This window comes from Mirounga leonina, unplaced genomic scaffold (assembly GCF_011800145.1).
Source record: "Mirounga leonina isolate KUSES-001 unplaced genomic scaffold, KU_Mleo_1.0 Mir_53, whole genome shotgun sequence".
Lineage (NCBI taxonomy): Eukaryota > Metazoa > Chordata > Mammalia > Carnivora > Phocidae > Mirounga > Mirounga leonina.
The window spans coordinates 2,766,689-2,786,420 of NW_023270807.1; the positions used below are offsets into that span (position 1 = coordinate 2,766,689).

Here is a 19,732-nt window from a genome sequence, read left to right on the forward strand (position 1 = left end):
CTGCAAACACAGCAAATCTTAGTTATCTAAACCAGGAGTTGCCAAACTTCTGTAAAAGGGCAGATAATAAATATTTTAGGCTTTGCAGGCCAAACAATCTCTGTTGCAACTCGGTCAATAGTAGTGCAAAAGCAGCTATAGACAATATATAAATATGCTTGATCCCTGAAAAACACAGGGGTTGGGGGTGTGACTCCCCGTGCAGTTGAAGAGCTGGCGTATAACTTATTTTTAAATGATTTACTTATTTTTTCATTTTTTTCATCATAACAAGTACACTCTTTCATCCCCATCACCTGTTTCCCCCATCCTCCCCCCTCCCTCCCCTCTAGTAACCGTCAGTTCGTTCTCTATAGTTAAGTCTGTTTCTTGGTTTTATTCCCCCACCCCCGTTCCTCATTGGTTTTGTTTCTTAAATTCCACGAGTGAAATCATATGGTATTTATCTTTCTCTGACAGACTTACTTCACTTAGCATTACACTCCCTAGCTCCATCCATGTCGTTGCAAATGGCAAGATTTCATTCTTTCTATGGCTGAATAACATTCTATTATATATTTACACCGTATCTTCTTTATCCATCATGTATTGATGGACACTTGGGCTGCTTCCATATCTTGGCTATTGTAAATAATGATGCAATTAACATAGGGGTGCATGTATCCCTTCGAATTAGTGTTTTTGTATTTTTTGGGTAAATACCCACTAGCATGATTATTGGATCCTAGGGCAGTTCTACTTTTAACTTTTTGAGGAACCTCTATACTGGTTTTCACAGTAACTGCATGAGTTTGCATTCCCACCAACAGAGCAAGAGGGTCCCTTTTCCTCTGCATCCTCGCCAACATCTGTTGCTTCTTGTGTTGTTGATTTTAGCCATTCTGACAGGTGTGAGGTGATATCTGATTGTGGTTTTGATTTGCATTTCCCTGATGATGAGTGTGTGTATAGCTTCTGACCCCCCCAAAACTTAACTACTAATAGTCTACTGTTGACTGGAAGTCTTATTGATAACAGACAATTGATGAACACATTTTACCTGTTATTTGTATTCTATACGGTATTCTTATAATAAAGTGAGCTTGAAACAAGAAAATGTTATTCAGAAAACCATAAGAGAAAATACATTTACGATATTGTACAGCATTTATTGAAAAAAAAGTCTGTATGTAATTGGACCGATACAGTTCAAGCCCATGTTGTTCAAGGGTTGCTTGTAAATGTGTGTGGCTGTGTCCTGGTAGAATCTTACTTACTAAAACAGGGTGTAGTTTGCTGACCTCTGATCTACAATGTTTCCATACATAGTTGAATAGCATACAACATAAATCACTATAAAACATAAATCACATAGATGTCAGCCAGTTAATTACATGAGAAAAATCTTTTTATCATATTTTTGCTCTAACCTGATTAGAATTTTAACAATTATGACTAACAACTGTGTAGTTAATTCATGTGAATTAACTATATATATGCTCTACACAAGAAATTATGGGGCCAAGACAATGTCTTTATTGCCATTTTAAGATGAAAGAAGTGACAGCTGGTAAATACACAAATAAAATGGGAGTCCAGGTGAGGAATCTCCTCTGAAGGATTTGACTGTAAGACTGAAAACAGATGACACATCCTATTAGATGGCAGAATTGTAGCCAGATCCCTGAAGATACTAGATCCAATGTCTGACCCAGGAACAGTGTTAAGATCACACATCACTAGGGGGCACCTGGGTGGCTCAGTTGGTCAAGCGACTGCCTTCGGCTCAGGTCATGATCCTGGAGTCCCAGGATCAAGTCCCACGTCGGGCTCCCTGCTCAGTGGAGAGTCTGCTTCTCCCTCTGACCCTACCCCCTCTCATGTGCTCTCTCTCTCAAATAAATAAAACCTTTTTTTTTTTTTTAAAGATTTTATTTATTTATTTGACAGAGAGAGAGACAGCGAGAGAGGGAACACAAGCAGGGGGAGTGGGAGAGGGAGAAGCAGGAGAGGGAGAAGCAGGCTTCCCGCGGAGCAGGGAACCCGATGAGGAACTTGATCCCAGGACCCCGGGATCATGACCTGAGCCAAAGGCAGGCGCTTAACAACTGAGCCACCCAGGCGCCCCAAATAAAATCTTTAAAAAAAAAAAAAAAAAAGATCACATCACTAGGACTTAACACAGTCAAAGCAGTGTATACACCTCAATGCAGAGGTGTTTCCCCACATGCACTCCAAAGGTCACCCAATGACTAAGAAGAGAGAAACCCAGAGCAGATCTACGAGAATGTTCCTGTTACAAAAGACCTCAAGTGGCTGGTGCAAGAAAGGAGCTCCACTTGTAGAAAGAAGCCCTGCTGCTGGTTTTTGGTGATGAGGATGGGGCAGACCCGTTCCAAGTGGAAGGCCTAAGTCTGAATGAAAGGAAAGCTACATCCCCCCACTGAACATCCCACGTCATAAGTGACTTGTTTAGGGAAGAGAAGACTTATAGAACTCACAGGTTCTGCGATAGAAGGGCAGTGCAGAAATTTCTGAAGTGTTTTGAAGGAAAGCTAAAATCAAAGTCTATTATCCTCTCTGCCTCAGAAATTTGTGATAACAGTTACTTAGGAGAATATGAAATCCAAGCCCTTTTATAACAAATGCTGAAAGTTTTGAGGAAATTATATTATGCGTGCTATGGACTGAACTGTGTGTCCCCTGTGCCCCCAATTCATATGGTGAAGGTCTGTCTCCAATGTGATGGTATTTGGAAATGGGGCCTTTGGGAAATAATCAGGTTTAGATGGGGTCCTGACGGTGGGGCCCTCATGATGGACTTAATCGATTCCCTTGTAAGGGACCAGACAACTTCCCCTCTCTCTCCCCTGTCGCAAGAACCTAGGACAGTTCAAGGACACAGCAAGAACGCAGCCATCTGGAACCCAAGGAGAGCACTCTCACAAGACACCAACCCTGCTGGCACCTTGATCTTAGACTTCCAGTCTCCAGAACTGCTAGAAATAAACTCCTGTTGTTTACATCACCCAGTCCTGGAGATGTTATTATGGCAGCCCAAGGTAATGGAGACAACAGAGCCTGAGGCCCACTACTCCTTTTTGGGGCACTACAAAAAAGAAAGTCCTCAGGAGTTTCAGGCTTTGTCATTTCTTTCTTTCCCTGTCTTTTCTCTTGCTGGATGGTGAGCAATTTGAGAATAGAAATCATGTCTTATCCCTTTGGAATATCCAAAGATACATAGCACAAAGAAGCCCTTAGGGAAGGTTTACTGAAGAAATATTAAAGTCAAAGATACAACTATGGAATCAAAACTTTATCACTGGGAGCAGAAATGGAGAAGCGGGTAGAAACGAAAGGTATCATTTTATTTAGATTAGGTAAGGACGACAGGTATTTTCTCTGTTCTGCCTAGTTGCTTCTTCCTCCTCCTCCTCAAATGTACCTGTTACCTTTTCTGTGTATCTCCTAATGTATTGTTATAGGGAAAGAAAAAAGCCAGGGAGGACAATGACCCAGATCTTATAATAATGGTGGGTTCTGGGGTGCCTGGGTGGCTCAGTTGGTTAAGCATCTGCCTTTGGCTCAGGTTATGATCCCGGGGTCCTGGGATCAAGCCCCGTGTTGGGCTCCCTGCTCAGCCGGGGAGCCTGCTTCTCCCTCTGCCCGTCCCCTCGCTTGTGCTCTCTCCTGTTCTTTCTCTCAAATGAATAAAATAAAATAATAATAATAATGGTAGCTTCTAAATAATCAGAATGGTGGAGGGCTATGGTTTCAAAAAACAAGCAAACAAAACAAACCAAAAAACCAAAACAAACGAAAAACAACAGACTTCGTAATAGTTCCTTTACATTTACGCAGCATTTTAATTTCTTGAAAACTCTTTCATCTGTATCATGATTTTATTTAGAGCTCAACTTCCAATGAACAGAAATCTTGTTTTGTGGTATTTCTGCTTCTAATGTACTAAAACAAGAGTTCTCAGCTGGGCGTGATTCTGCTCCCTGGGCACACCTGGCAATGCTTTGAGACGTTTTCTTTCGTTGTCACAACTGCAAGAAGTGTACGTGCTGCTGGCATCTAGTAGGCACAGGCCAGGGCTGCCACTACGCATCCTATAACGCGCAGGACAGCCTCTCTCCAAAAGAGAACTATACAGCCCCCGATGTCAATCAATAGTGCCAAGGCTGAGAAATCCTGTACTGACTGAAGGGAGGGAGAAGAAGGCAGGGTGGACACTTCCTTAGGAGTTTTTAAAACCTAAAATCCTAGAGTTACGGATGACTTGTTTCTAAATTACAGCATTGGTTTCTTGGTTCAGCAAAGTCAAAACACGGCAAAGCCTGGTTTGTCTGAAAGGGGTTCGGTGGCTGAACGATGACCCTTAACTAGCTTGCTCGAGAAATGTCTTTTTCTCAAGGAGCACAAGGGGGCGCGAGAGCCCCGTATCACTGCAGCGTCCTCAGCCTTCTCACCACTCTGTCTCCAAGTCAGAAAAGAGAAACACTACCCAAGTACCATAGTTAATGCTCCTGTCCTGCAGAATACTATCAGCTCTGAGGGCAAAAATCAGGTCTGTTTAATTGGCTTGCACAATGCCTGGCATCATGGTATGTTGTTCTCTGTTAATTATTTTCAGAGCCAAATTGGAGAGTCTTCTGCCTTTCTTCTCTTTAGTGTTTAGAGGTTGATATGAGGAGTTTACAATCTAAACAGCAAAATGATTCCCATTTTAAAACTGAGTACGATTCAACACTTTACTAAGCGGACAATTTACCCACTTATGTGTAAACCAAACCCGCAGGTCGATGAAAATGGAGCTGTAATGTACCAGATGGCATGAAGTGTAGATTTTTGCTTCACCCCATCTCTGCTCTCACCCACACATCTGGACTCTGTGCATGTGCTCCATGTGCCAAGTCAAACACTCTGGAAAGACGAGGCCCGGGAGGGCAGAGTGGCAGAATGAAACCTGCCCTGAAATTTTAAAAGGGGATGTGTACAGGAAACTATCTGCCGACCATTTTGAAGTCTTACATCTAAAACTAGGATCCCTGCTGGGATCTTTTACCTATAATTATGAAGGTGCCTCCAGGGAAGTCTCTAGTAGTACAAAATGTTCGGAGACATTCTGGGAGAAAAGTCTTAGGTCAGTGGTTTTGAACCTTCCATTAATTTTCCCCCAACAGACTAATGTTTTGACAGATTTTGTCTATCAAATTGCATGTTAAAAATAATATGTTCCATATGTGTGACTGCCGATCCAGATTTTATCCAAAGATCAGTAATTTTAAGAGGGTTCATAATATTATGAAATACAGAAATCACTACTGCAATTGTGATGCTTAGAAGCGACAAAGTTAAGTAACTGTATTGGACACGGAAGCACGGCTTTCTGCTACTGATCACTAATTCTGGCCATCTCTCTGTGTAGGTGTTCAGGACACAGCTATATGACACGTGGCTCTGCCACATTACTTCATTACCAATAATGTCCCCTAAAGTTCTGAGTCATCAGCAACCAATTAGAGCTTCTGAAGAGCTGAGCTGTTTTACTACACAGAGTTGATATAATTCTAGTCAAATGCCAAAAACCCCAACTACTCCCCATCCCCAAACTATTAATATTCTATTTAGAAGTTTGGGAAAAAAAAAAATATAGTAAGGACTTTTACAGACTCCAGGTATATAGGAAACACCATTTAGGACCTATGGTCGTAAGGGATTTTACAAAAAATATTTTATTCTAGCATATTGTGTATTTGAGTCTACAAATAACTCCTGTGGAATCTTACTTGAATAGCTTAGAAGTACCCAATATATTTCAATTAGAATTAAAAAAAAAAAATCAAACTTGCTCTCAAGAGTTTTAAAACTCACAGAACTTCAGGGCTGGAAAGAAACTTGGGTATCATCTAATCTTACTCCTTTTCTTTTCTTTTTTTTTTTAAGATTTTATTTATTTGTCAGAGAGAGAGAGAGAGAGAGCACAAGCAGGGGGAGCAGCAGAGGGAGAAGCAGGCTCCCTGCTGAGCAAGGAGCCCAATGCAGGACTTGATCCCAGGACCCTGGGATCATGACCTGAGCCGAAGGCAGACACTTAACCGACCGAGCCACCCAGGCGTCCCATCATCACTTATTTGTTTTAAGATTTTATGTGAGAGAGAAAGAGAGAAAGTAAGCAGGGAGAGGAGTAGAGAGGGATAAGCAGACTGCCCGATGAGCGTGGAGCCTGAAACAAAGTTCGAGCCCATGACCCTGAGATCACGACCTGAGCTGATATCAAGAGTCAGACGCCCAATCAACTGAGCCATCCAGGTGCCCCTAACTCCATCACCTTCACACACAAAGGTAACCTCTTTGGACGTTAAATAGCTTTAAACCATTTGGAGCCATAAAGCCTCCAATTTTTCCCAATTTGGAGCTCATTCCACCATTCCCCAAAGCTTTCTGGTGATCCATACATATTACTTTAGTATATATGATAGTTATAAATAAATATACATAATTATGTATTATCTATACCAACAGATTTCAAATGTGTTTAGCTATAACCCGCAGCAAGAAATGTTTTCAATCGTGATCCAGTACCCACTGACACACAACTGAACAGATTTTATGAAACAAAATGTATCTTTACTACATAATGCAATACACTTCCACTGAATTGGTATCATGACCCAGTAATGAGTCCATTCTCACAGTCTGAAAAACAACCACCACACATGTTGCCCCCCGGCTGTGTGAATTCTGTTTTGATTATTTCGTCTTACATAATTCTCTAGCTGTTTCATGGGGGCTAACACGGCTTCCCCTGCCCCCAGACAAGGTTGTCAGTGCAACAGCAAGTCTCACAGCAGATGCTCCATAAAGACCTGCTGAAGGACATTTATGCATCACTGCTTTAGACTGTTGAAAACATCATCCAAATTTTGTTCATGGGTGGCAGTGGCAAGAAGAAAAACAAGAAACCTTGACAAAACTCCATTCTTTCGCTCTCTTTCTCTCTAAACCCTTTCTGCTGGACACGGAGAAGGTACTTGGTTGGGGGCGGGGAAGCAACAGGCAGAACATTCTGAGTAGAACTGAATAAAGTGTTGTTTTTCTCTTATATCTGGGGCTTTAAGATCTAAGCGAGGAAGTAACACATCACTAGATGTAACAAAGACAGGGCTTTAGAGAAGCAATCAATAACAAATATCATTCAGGAGTTTCTCAAGATTCCTCATAAAATCAAGTGTGGCAGGGATCATCTTGGTCACTAGAGGAAATGAATATTCTCCTGTCGGTTTCTTCTGGAATCTGTGCAAGTTCTCTTTCCTTTTGTCATGTGCCTTAGTGGCTTGATTGAGACAGTGGAAAGGAAAATGATGTGAAACTTATCTCCACAAATTCTCACTTGCTAACAATTATCCTATTCATTCTTTGTTTCATTCCACAAACACTTGTTGAGTGCCAACTATGTACCAAGCAAGATGCCTTACGTCTTGGGTGATACAGTGGTGGGTGGGCAAGCCAGACCTGGCCTGCCTTTATGGAGAGTTACAATCTAGAGTAGAATGTGTAAAAGAGGCATCTGTATTCTTTTTGTCACATTAATCCATTCTTTCTCACCATTTCTAATACTGAAAATGACAGACTTGTAAAAATTCAGACTTACTCTTACCCAAAAGGGTGCTGATGTAATTCAGAGGAGGGAATATCAGCACAATTCACTGACAACTTGAATAAATTCTTTGAGATAGAAAAGACTGTACAAGGACTCACCTTGAAGTACACAGTCCCCTTCTCTTTAACAATGGCAGCCTGCTCCAATTTTTCTTTGGTGTCCATCTCCCAGGATTCCTTGGCCTGTTGTATAAATTTGTAACAAGGGTTAGATGAACGGAGAAGGAAAAAGCATCAGCTAATGCATGTAAGAACACACAGCAGCTACTTCTAGGATACCCACACCTCGAAACGCACTAGCTTTTAAAACTGTGGGCCAGTGCCCACTCACTGCTGGGCTAGAGCTCACCTTCCATGATGACCAAGCTGCAGTTTGACCCGTGCTGCCCAAGGAGGAAGAGCAGGCAAAAACACAGTAAGGAACCTAAGCTGCTGTGTGCTGTTAAAGAGCGCATCTTTGGAGTTATGAGGTGAGGACACACAACAAAACCCCATGTCCCTCATCTCCCTCCCGCAAACTTCACCAGTAAACTGCCATTACAATTTCAGCAAGTTGTTTCTCTCAAGCCTCAGTGTTTCAAATTCTAAAATGGGAACACTACTGTAGTCAAGTCACAGCTGTATATTCACACAGAATCTTTTAAATGCCGGGTCACGTCGGTCCCTTCTCTGCTGAAACAACTAAAGCTTCCAAAACTGTGTCAACTTGCAGATGGGTACCTGGGGGATTTCAAATAAAACATAACTGGGAGGGTAAGGCTGATGCAGAAATATTTCTAAGGATTTCATGACCATTTGCTGTTTTGTATCGTGTGTATTATTACTCTCCACCATTAGAGATAGGGATCCGGAGACAACTGCACTTTTGGGATGAACAGCTGGATTTAAAGGGCGCATCAAGCGTCAACAGAACAATCTGGGATCCTCAGGGAAAATGACAGGGACTGCGTTAGTGCTACTTCCTACACAGGAATTACAAAACTTCAGTGGGTAACTGTAAAATTCTCCCTATTCAAAAAACAATTAGTGATGTATTCCTGCTGCCACCCGCCCCACCACGTGAATAATGAGAGTTACCAGTCTTTCTGGCAACCCTATGTTGCTTCTAACAATTTAGCTCTATTATTTAAAAATCTAGTAACAAGGGCCCTCTGCATTTTTTATACAGAGTTCAGTCTTCATGGAGTATAAATATATTCTCAATACTATGAGGCGGAGAATTCAAATGTTGCTTCCGACAACATCCCACTTTCACATGGTTTCAAATATAGAGAGCAGTGTTTCCTGGAATATGGTCTCAGCAAGAAGCGCGCGCCAGCTCCTCACAGCACACAACAGTGGGAATTTGCTGCAAGAAGCATCGTCCACTGAGCTGTGGGTTACTTGATTAAAATGGAAATAGGAAAGCCAAAGGTCTAAATAACCATATGCTAAAGATGATTTTCTCTCTCTCTCTAATAATAAAAACCATTGTGCTATGAAGGCAGCTTTGGAGGATCAGAGCTGAGCTGGCAGGCCCTCAGCAGAGGTAACCGGACAAAACGCGATAGTCATGACAAGAGCGTATATAGGTTTGTTTGGGGGAACATGGAGTGCGAGGTGTATGATCAGGAATGTCATTGTTGGGGGAGAAGCCCGAAGCAGTCCTCCCCTGACTTTCCCGGCCCAAAGTTACAGCCCCACAGGACAATGGTTTCCTTACTGAATCTAATAAAATATAAACAGTCGCATTTCCAGTCTACAGCTTAATGTACAGAACATGGAGGTGGTGCTGTGGGACTAAAAAAAGGCATACGGAATGCAGTTCTTGAAGCTCTCCGGGGAGAGTGGGCCTTGGTGATACAGAGGTGATGTGGTGGCAGGCCCAGAACAGACATCCGTTTTGTGTGTGTCTGGGTGCAGCTGCTGCTCGGAGCCTCCGGAAATAGGCCTGAGACAGAGGGATGCCGCTTCTGGAGCCCAAGGCAACTGACAACCTCTCTCTTTTTTAGGCTTGGACGGGTAGGAAGAGAAAAGGCCAGAGGTCAGCAGGCTTGTCTCTTGTATCTCTTGTCACAGAGCCTGGTGGCCCATGAGGCCTTGCATTTTGGATCGTAACTTCCTCTCCATGACTCCAAGAAGGGTACGATCCATTCAGCATTGGAAAACTGCGCCCCACTCCCTCAAGGAGCTGCTTGGCAGAACGTGAACCTTTTTGTCTTCAACCCAGGAAAGAAAGTACAGAAAGAACAAGTCTAGGAACAAATAAGGGAACAAGTCTTGGATTCTACCCAAAAAAGTTTAAAAAAAAAAAAAAAAGGCTGACACGCAGGAACAAAGTAAGAACACTGAGCGCCTTAGTCAGCTGTGCGCTATCAGCTCGCCCATACTCGGGGCGCAGTGTCAAAGACAAGAGACAAACTTCGTCCTGAAAAGCACAACATACGAATAAATACCATCTGTCCACACCACTTAATAATAATATGAGAGAGTCATTTACAGGAAGTGGATGGAGAAGAAATCTACCATGATTGCAGAGAAGTTGGTGTTTTCTCACCTTTTCGAAGCTCTTAAGTGTCACTTCATATATAAGCTCAGCATTAGGTTCAATGCCAAATTTAGGCTTCCCTGCCTCTCCAAAACCGTATCTGAAATGGAGAATAAGAAAACAAAACTTTAAAAACACGGATGTATTTCCAGGCACTTCCTTTGGCATTCTGAGGCATCACGTTAGCACAGAGCTCACGTCTGCACATTACACACATCAGGGACCCTGAAGACAAACCAGCTGCGGATCAGGAGCTATAGCACCAAGTATCACCGCTGTGGCTTTTGAAGGAACGCGGCTAGATTTCGTTTCCTGTTCTCCTTCACCATCACATGTAATGTGAACACCTGTACTCCTCGGGAAAGCTTGCTTGATGTGATTTTAAATGTCACTGCCTTTTTCTCTGCTGGATGTAGTATCTAGTTCTTTCTATAAAAAAACCATTGTTTGGTTATTAGGACTCTTCCCCGAAGCCGGATCAGCAGGACAGAGACGACAGGCACTGTGACTGCTACAGCCCTGTTTATTAGCAGCTGTTTTAATACGCTTTTAACTTTAAAGTGCAGTCTCCTTCCAGTAGTACCGCTTCCAGTCAGATAAATGGGGGGGGGGGGGGGAAGGCTCACACATCAGGAAGGAAATTCATCCTCCCAGTATTTCTGCAAGACATTAAAAAAGCACACCGGAACACACAAATGATAGAATACATCATCGAAAAGAACAGCCCTAGCAAGCTCTAACACCTCATCCAGAGAAATGCTCTCGGAGCTCTGTGGCTCTCACTGTAAACTCTACACCTGTTAGCCAAAACTTACTGAAGAAAAGGACTGAGGGTATATAAATTGTTTTTCTCTTTTTATTTTCTCTCAGATCACTGAAGGTCTTTAAACAAACCCAGAGCATTCAAGAAGCACACATCTCCTAGAATGGAAGTTCTGGTGGTGCTTTGTCTGTCTGGTCCAATGGTTTCCCAGCATTCATTTCACCCAGCATATTATGAAAGTGTTCACTGGAATATATTCTGTTCCCATCTGTTTCAAGGCCAAACTACTCTTGAATATATGGAACGGTATTGCAAGATAACTTAGTAAACCCAAACTTTCAGGCTATGGGCTGAAGGATGCCAAAAACAGGTAGATGCTATAATACCTCCCATTTTCTCTGGAGCAAAACAACTAGAAGGGGGAACACACCTATTCTGCTGCTTACACCACTTTCTTTACCCCATGCCTGAACTTTTCGGGAAGAAAATGCTTACTCACCTCCACTATTACACAAGAAAATGAAAGCTGGAGTCAGAGAGAGGCACCGAGATATAAAGAGAGTTGGTAGGAATGGGGCGTGGTAGTTTTAATAGCAGGGCAAAGGGTATCTTCAGCAAAGAAATCAAAGAGGACATAATTACCAGTGGCTGATTTTAGGCAGTCATGACTAGTTTTCTACTTCAAGCTCTTAGACTTATATATCTCCTATTTGGCTTCTACCGTCTGGTAAATAACGGAACATTCCTTAACTGTTGGGAACTAGGTAGGTAGGTGAGTCCTTGCTGATCATGATTACTGACAGCATGTGGTATCTGGAGCCCTGTGCTAAACAGGTACAAACCCAACAGACAGTCTGACACTTGCCTTAGGCCAGTGACTCTCGACAGCGGTGATTTTAATCCACCCCCCAAGAGGGACATTTGGTAATGTCTAGAGATTTGGGATTTGCCACAACCACTGGGGTGCTACTAGAACTTAGTGGGTAGAACATCCTATAATGCACAGAAGAGCCCGCACAACCAAGAAATATCTGGCCCAAAATGTCGACAGTGCTGAGGGTAAGACAAGTTGCCTTAGAGGAACTCATGAATCAAAGTCCCAAGGCTAGAGGTGGAGGATGTAGGGTGTTCAAATGAAGAGACGCTGTGAAGATTTATGTGGAGCATACCATCCTGGGGAGGCATAAGACCACACCAAACTGTTTTGGGATCACCTAGCCTGACTTCCAAGTTATAAACAGAGTTGTCTGACTTATGCTAGAACGGCCTGGGTGAGGAAGGACCCAGAACACACAAATTCATCTGACTGAAAGACAGAACGCCACAAATGGAATTCCAGGACTTCGCCCAGCGACAAACTGGGCTACAGTAACAGAAGGAATCTGGTATTAATATTCTTGATTTAACAGTTGCCTGCAGACAGCAGAGATACAAAACATGACTATTAATGACCATTAAGGCTTTATGTGCATACAAGAAGTACTTGCACCACAAGGGCTTACCAACTGCTTCATTTTTACAGATGAAGAAACTGAGGCTCAGAGAGACTCTCTCTTCCAGAGAGTCACACAAAGAGGCAGCGGCAGAGTCAGGATTCAAATTCAGACTCTGTGTCCCCAGAAAGCTGTTTATTTTTTAACCTGCACTGCCTCATAATTACACATTATGGCTCTTGGCAGCCTGTGTTTTTGTCTGGGGTTGGTATAGGACAGAAACGTAAGGAAAGGGAGGAAAAAAATGATAACTAGCCATACCCTACCTAAAATGAACACAATATAAAAGTATTAAACAGTATTAAGCACAATATAAAGAGATACTGTTCTGTTGAGAAGAAAGAAAAATTGATTCTGTGGAAATGTTTTATGAATTTATTATGAAAACATCCTACCAAGGTGTGTGTCAGAGTCACAGAGGTGTGCCCTGAACATCTAGAGAATGAAATGCACATGACGCAAGAGAACTATGGAGCGTGAATGTGCGGCAGCCACACTTAAGCGAAACTCAGATGCAGTGTTTTGTGGTGTGTGGGGATCTGAGCAAGACGAGCAAGCCCACTGAAGGCACGCACATGCACCTGCGGTGGGGATGTCTACCTGGTATGGCTAGTGTTACCCAGCGCACGTATGGAGAGCCTCACACTGCAGAGTGTGCGCTTTATATAACTCCTCAACACACTAACCGGTATCTTGAAGAGAAAAGAACATGTTTCTTTCTAACTGTGCTGAATTATTTCTATGAAGCATATGAAAAAACTTTCATACCTAGAAACTTTTGAAAACTTGCTTACTTTTACGACTGAAAAGATTTGAAAAATCTACCTTATGTTAAAACAGGGTTTCCTTTTTCTTGTGGTCTGAGGGGAATAGAAAAATAGTCACCACAGTAGCAATAACAGCTAATACACTGAGAGTTTATATGTGTCAGGCACTCTGCGAAGTGCCACTTTATGTGCATTTCCTAATTCAGCCCTCCACAATTTTCTGCGGTAGATCTTGTTATCCCCATTTTACAGAAGGGGAAACTGAGGCTGAGAAGAGTTAAGTGACTTGCACAAGTGGACACAGCTGGTAAGGTACATAGTGGGGGGGTATTAACCATTAATGACACAACAAACAATTTAAATGTGCAAGGAACTATTTGCATGAGTAAATATAAGGATGATTTCTGTATCTCTTTGCCATTAAACTTGATATAGCCACCCCCCCACCCCATTAACTAGCTCAAAATACAACGAACTGATTCATATAATCTGTGCTTGCATGTATGCAGAATTATCCTCAAGGAGCTTAAATCTGAAAGCACACAGTGGACATAAATACCACTCTCTTTATATGAGTCTAGAACTATAATTTTAGAAAGCCAGAGTAAAAACAATTAGATATTACCTGGATACGGAGGAGACAGCCTTCTCTATGCTCTACTTGAGTAAAAAATAGTTCCTTCTAGAATGAGAGAAATAAGTTCACCTGAAGGTGAAATACAACTATAGGGTAAATGTAAATAAAACACACTAAAACAGGAATACAGTAGTGGAAAAAGGATGACAGAGAAAAAGAAGGTATGAAATAAAAGGTGCCTCCATGAAGGCTCTAAAAGGGGTCCAGGTGTAGAGCATCTGCAGGCCTGGCCAAACCCTCACCTGGGAAATAGAATTAGGGTTCACGTATGAGGTAAAGGTGAATATGCCACTGGATTACTCCTGAGGCTCCACAAAGGCAAGCAACTGTACAAAAGGCTGACTGTACCTATGGGTAAGTGCAGGCCATCCAGATTCTCAAGAACTCAGAATCCTAGGAACTGAAATCCAAGGAGCCAGAGAGGGAGGAGACTCCAGATAAGCAGATGCACTTTCATGCAAACAGAATCAAAACACCCTGGTTTCTCTCAAGGGTCCATTTCTCAAGATAGAAGGGTTAGATTCGTGGTGTAATTTTAGGTCTAAAAATAATACCAAACATGTTTTCACAAGAGAGACTGTTAGTGTCTGATAGTTCTAAGCTGGGAAGTGCTAATGGATATCCTTATGATGGGAAAAATTTAGGCAAAAATGAGTCATCTCTGCTGCCTTTAGATCCAGGAAGAACATTTTTTTTTTTTTCAGGGACTCTGTATAAGAACAGGTGGCACAAATTCAAGTGGTAATAAATCATCCAAATGTTTCTTCTACTTCCAACCCTCACATGTCTTACTGCCTCCCACCTAATTTAGAGAAAAGGAAAGAGGGGGGCAGGAGAATCAGGTGAGACAGACCAACAGCTTCCTGTCTTGGCAATATGGCAGGCAAAACAAATAAACAGCAAAACTCACCTGTCAGTCCTATCCTTGACACACAATAATCAAGTAAACAGGCTCACAGATCTTTGTGATATTATATGGCTCATTAATTTACTCCATGACTAACTGTAGCCTGATTTAATCGTTTCCACTGTTAGCATTAACTTCACTGAAAACACTAAAATGTTGACTGAAAAAGCAAGGGTATATCTGTTCTTTTTTTTAATTGAAGTATAGTTGAGTACAATGTTATACAGTTTCAGGCATATAGCACAGTGATTAGACAATTCTACATATTACCCTATGCTCACCAAGATAAATACAGTCATCATCCATTAGCATGTAATATTAGCACAATATTATTTACTATATTCTCTATGCTGTACTTTCCATCTCTGTGACTTATTTTATAACCATAAGTTTGTACCTCTTAATTCCCCCTTCGCCTACTTCACCTAACCACCCCCCCAAACCCTCTGGCAACCACCAGTTCTCTGTATTTATGATTCTGTTTCTGCTTTATTTGTTTTGTTTTTTAGATTCCACATATAAGTGAAATCATATGGTATTTTTCTCAGTCTGATTTCTCTCACTTAGCATAATGTCCTCTAGGTCCATCCATTTTGTCACAAATATAAAACACTGATGAAAGAAACTGAAGAGGACATAAATGGAAAGATATACCATGCCTATGGATTGGAAGTATTAATATTGTTAAAATATCCATACTACCCAAAGCAATCTGTAGACTCAATGCAATCTCCATCAAGATACCAATAGTATTTTCCACAGAACTAGGACAAATAATCCTAAAATTTATAAGGAACCACACAAGACCCTGCATAGCCAAAGCAATCCTGAGAAAGAAGAACAAAGGTGAAGGTATCACACTCCCAGACTTCAAGATACACTACAAAACTGGAGTAATCCAAACGGTATGATACTGGCACAAAACAGACACATAGGTCAATGGAACAAGACAGGAGAGCCCAAAAATAAATCCACACTTATTTGGTCAATTAATCTATGCCAGAGGAGGCAAGACTATATAATGGGGAGAAGACAGTCTCTTCAGTAAATGGTGTGGGGAAAACTGAAGAGCTACATGCAAAACAATGAAAGGAGACCACCTTCTTATAACACACACACACACACACACACACACACACACACAAATCCCTGTCCTTTAGATCGCTGTGTACTGGCTGGTTTGCTGCTTACCGTGGTCCCAGATGTAAAATACATTGTTCTTCCCGTTGCATTTTCTCCAGGGCTTTGTCAATTCCAATTGGAATGTCATGGTCTTCTCCTTCCCCAACAATGAATACCACATCTCTGCAATCAAACATCCTTCCATCATAGCGGCCTTCCAGGTGGACTGAGGGAGAGGAGACAGGTCGGTCAGTAAGGCTGCTCCGCAGGACTGGCTAATTTAGAGAAGTGATAAATGATTATGTTCCCTTTCTCATTTCATCTAGAGACACATGGGGTATGTCCTGTTGATGCTTTGTCTACCCTGTCTGAAAATTTAAGAGCAATCCTATTTCTAAGTTTATACTTGTAATTACCAACAACTGTATCAATAAGATAGCTTGGGGGGGCAACTGGGTGGCTCAGTTGGTTAAGTGGCCAACTCTTGATTTTGGCTCAGGTCATGATCTCAGGGTCCTGGGATGGAGCCCTGTGTCAGGCTCTGAGCTCAGTGGTGAGTCGGCTTGAGGATTCCCTCTTGCCCTCTCCCTCTGCCCCCCACCCACACTCTAAAATAAATAAATCTTAAAAAAAAAATAGATAGCTTAGTGGACAATAAAGCAGAAACACAGGTTTAATTTAAACCTACTATATGACAGAGATTTCCTCACCTGTAACACAGGATCAAGATAGTTAATAGATAATTATCAAGGTGCCACGAATTTAATATCAAGTATATGATGACTTAAACATTTATAGCTACATTTTGACTTCAGATGCTTGGGAAAAAAACAACGAAATGATTATTTCCCCAAAGATAAACAAAGGTTAACTGAATAAAGAAGCGCTTTTTTCTTAAGAGTCCTAATCTCATTCACAAATATATTTGAGTAAAACCAGAAAACCCAAAGCCAACATCATCAATAACTATATCACAGCTATACCCCTTAGTGGAGTGGTAACTATAAAGTGTGAAGGAATCATTAGTCTACTATAATTTTACAAATCAAATTATTTAACCATCTCTTCTGAAATGTTAAGAAGTCAATTTCTTGGGGCCTAATTTCCTATTCCACTTAAACTCACTCAGCTCATTCCCAGGGAAATTTCATATTAGATAAGGAGCTTTTGTTTCTTCAAGATAAAATAGGAAAAATGCATGTAGATATGTATATTTTTCTTGATCCATTACTTTTTTTCTAGGACAAGCAACTCTGAATCATTCCAACTATTTTTCATATGGAAGATATTCATCCTCTGCCATTTGGGTCTTTGACTCAGTGAGAACAACGGATGGCTCACACAATAGCACAGCAGTCACCAAGCAATGTAATAACTGGTCTTTCCTAAGAAAATTCTTTATTCTAACTTCTGTAATGTAATGGCCTAGATTCAAACGTTACAATTTCCTAAAATGCTTCTTTTCTAACACCAGTTTCTCTAACTTTAACTTGTTTTAGAGAGACTAAAAATTACTCATTCTGTTATACTTGTTTCATGAGACAGTTATTAGTTTCCAAACACAAATTCAATTCCAACTTACTCTACTTTTGAATTACATGATCTCAAAGGTCCTCTGAAGCTCTACAATTCTATGAATCTATGACCCAGTGATACAGTTCTCGATACAGGCCAGAAACCAGCTTGAAAACTAATTCCTGCAGTTAATTATTTGTTCAGTTAATTATTTAAGTCCAGGCCTGAAAAATTAGAGAAACCCTGAAAAGTAAACAGCGGTGGTATAGACATCAAGAGCCACAATGTCACATGGACATTTATACTTTAAAGCTCTCTATCCTGGGGCGCTGGGTAGCTCAGTCGGTTAAGCGTCTGCCTTCAGCTCAGGTCATGATCCCAGGGTCCTGGGATCAACCCCCACATCAGGCTCTCTGCTCAGCAGGGAGCCTACTTCTCCCTCCCGCTCTGCCTGCCGCTATGCCTCCTTGTGATCTCTCTTTCTCTCTCTCTGTCAAATAAATAAAATCTTAAAAAAAATAAATAAAGCTCTCTATCCTTTTCTGATTTACTAGAATTGAGACCATCCTAATGTGCTTCCATCGAAGACGTAGAATTGGAGTCCAAGAAGCTTGGGCCAAATTAGAGAGAGGCATGACTCTCTAAACAAGGGCAAGAAATACACTGGCTCTCAGGGTGGAGTTGATACACAGGAATTTTGCTCTATGCCCCACAGTCATAAATGTAGATGATCCTATTACAGTCACTTTTGGAATGCTTTAGGTAAAATAAAAATCAGCTGATAGCACATTGAAAATTCTTTTGAATTAGAAAATTTTTTTTTTTTTTCAGATTTTTTTTTTTTTATTTATTTATTTGACAGAGACGGACAGTGAGAGAGGGAACACAAGCAGGGGGAGTGAGAGAGGGAGAAGCAGGCTTCCCACTGAGCAGAGAGCCCAATGCAGGGCTCGATCCCAGGACCCTGGGATCATGACCTGAGCTGAAGGCAGACGTTTAATGACTGAGCCACCCAGCGCCCCAGAAAATATTTTCAAAATAAGTTCAGCTTTATTATCATTTTCAGATACATCTAGAGAGATTCTGCAGGGTGTCTAAGGCTTAAGATATTTTTACTAAAATAAAGCTGATATTGCTAAAGGAATTGTGAGTTCTGAAAAGTTTATGCTCTTAAATATTTTAAAATTTGCCCAAGAAATCTGATGTTGACTAATGCGATGATACTTTTCATGAAGAAAAAAAAAACTGCTGAGCAAAGTGAATTTCAGCTCATGAACTGAGGAATATTCTCAAGTATTGAGACTTACTATCCTAGTACTTCACAACTCAGCTGACAGATTTTTCTGTCTGAGGTTTATTGTTAGAAGTATCTTCCTCCCTAAAGGAGAGTACATTTAGTCGGGGAGGAAACTATCAGTACATTCATTGTGGTTTTTGGTTGATCAAGTTTGAATGTGTTTTCAAAACAGGAAATCCAGAGACTCTGCAAAGGATTCCTGCCTGTGTGTCAGTTTCCTAGGCTAGTTTTCAGCTTGATTCATATACTTGATGTTAAAATTATATAAATAATTTCAGAAGTTCTCTTTACATGGGACAACCCATCACAATAGGGGGAAAAAGACTGGCTACTAATAAACGTGTTAGGAAAGAGAAGTGAAGCAAGCAAGCCAAAAAAAGGGTTCAAATTATAAGGAAGGCAAGCAAATGATAATGAAAGCAGCTGGGTGTAAGAGAGACAGTAAATGACAGAACCAGTGTTTATGGTTACCTGGTAGGAAGGTAAAAATCTGCAGCTAATCTTTTTTCCTGCTAAATCTAACTCTTCTAACTTGGACCTGAACACTACCTACAGTACCATCAAATCTTCAACTGATATATGCACACACACATACACACCGGTTCATACGTACTTATAAAACCACCGCCTTTTCATCTGGAATGTCAGAGTAAGAGAAGGTATCACAGGCCCATGGATTCTTTACATCTACAAGTAGCAAAGGCTATCTCTCTGCTAACTGGTTTCTAAACTCAGAACACTGGTGGGACAAGTTCTACAAAACTGCTGACAAGAGCTCTCACACCACCCTGGAGTCACAGAAACACCGCGACCACCACAGCAGGGGCCCCCTTCTTGGTGACAGATGCAAACATGCCTGGCTCCTACAGGTCCAGTGCTCAGGGGTTTTTTTTGTTTTGTTTTTTTTTAATTGTCTCAACAATTGATACCAAAGAAAACCGTGGCAACTCTGACTAAGGAAGACCTGTGGTTGCTTTTGACCTTGCATCTCTTAGTGCAAATACTCACTTAATAAATATTTAATAATAACCATCATGACTCACTGGGAGCTCGGCCT

At 41.3% G+C, this 19,732-nt stretch overlaps 1 protein-coding gene across 6 annotated transcripts in view; it reads right to left on the minus strand.

Moving 5' to 3' along the window:
- FKBP5 (FKBP prolyl isomerase 5) overlaps positions 1-19,732 on the minus strand; it is a 119,348-nt gene that overhangs the window by 8,160 nt on the left and 91,456 nt on the right. For all 6 annotated transcript variants that reach the window (XM_034991176.1, XM_034991178.1, XM_034991180.1 and 3 more), the window contains 3 exons: positions 15,933-16,089; positions 10,184-10,274; positions 7,747-7,830 (listed from right to left, as the gene is read on the minus strand). In XM_034991176.1, the coding sequence (XP_034847067.1) occupies positions 7,747-7,830; positions 10,184-10,274; positions 15,933-16,089 (332 nt within the window). The remainder of the gene's footprint in view (positions 1-7,746; positions 7,831-10,183; positions 10,275-15,932; positions 16,090-19,732) is intronic.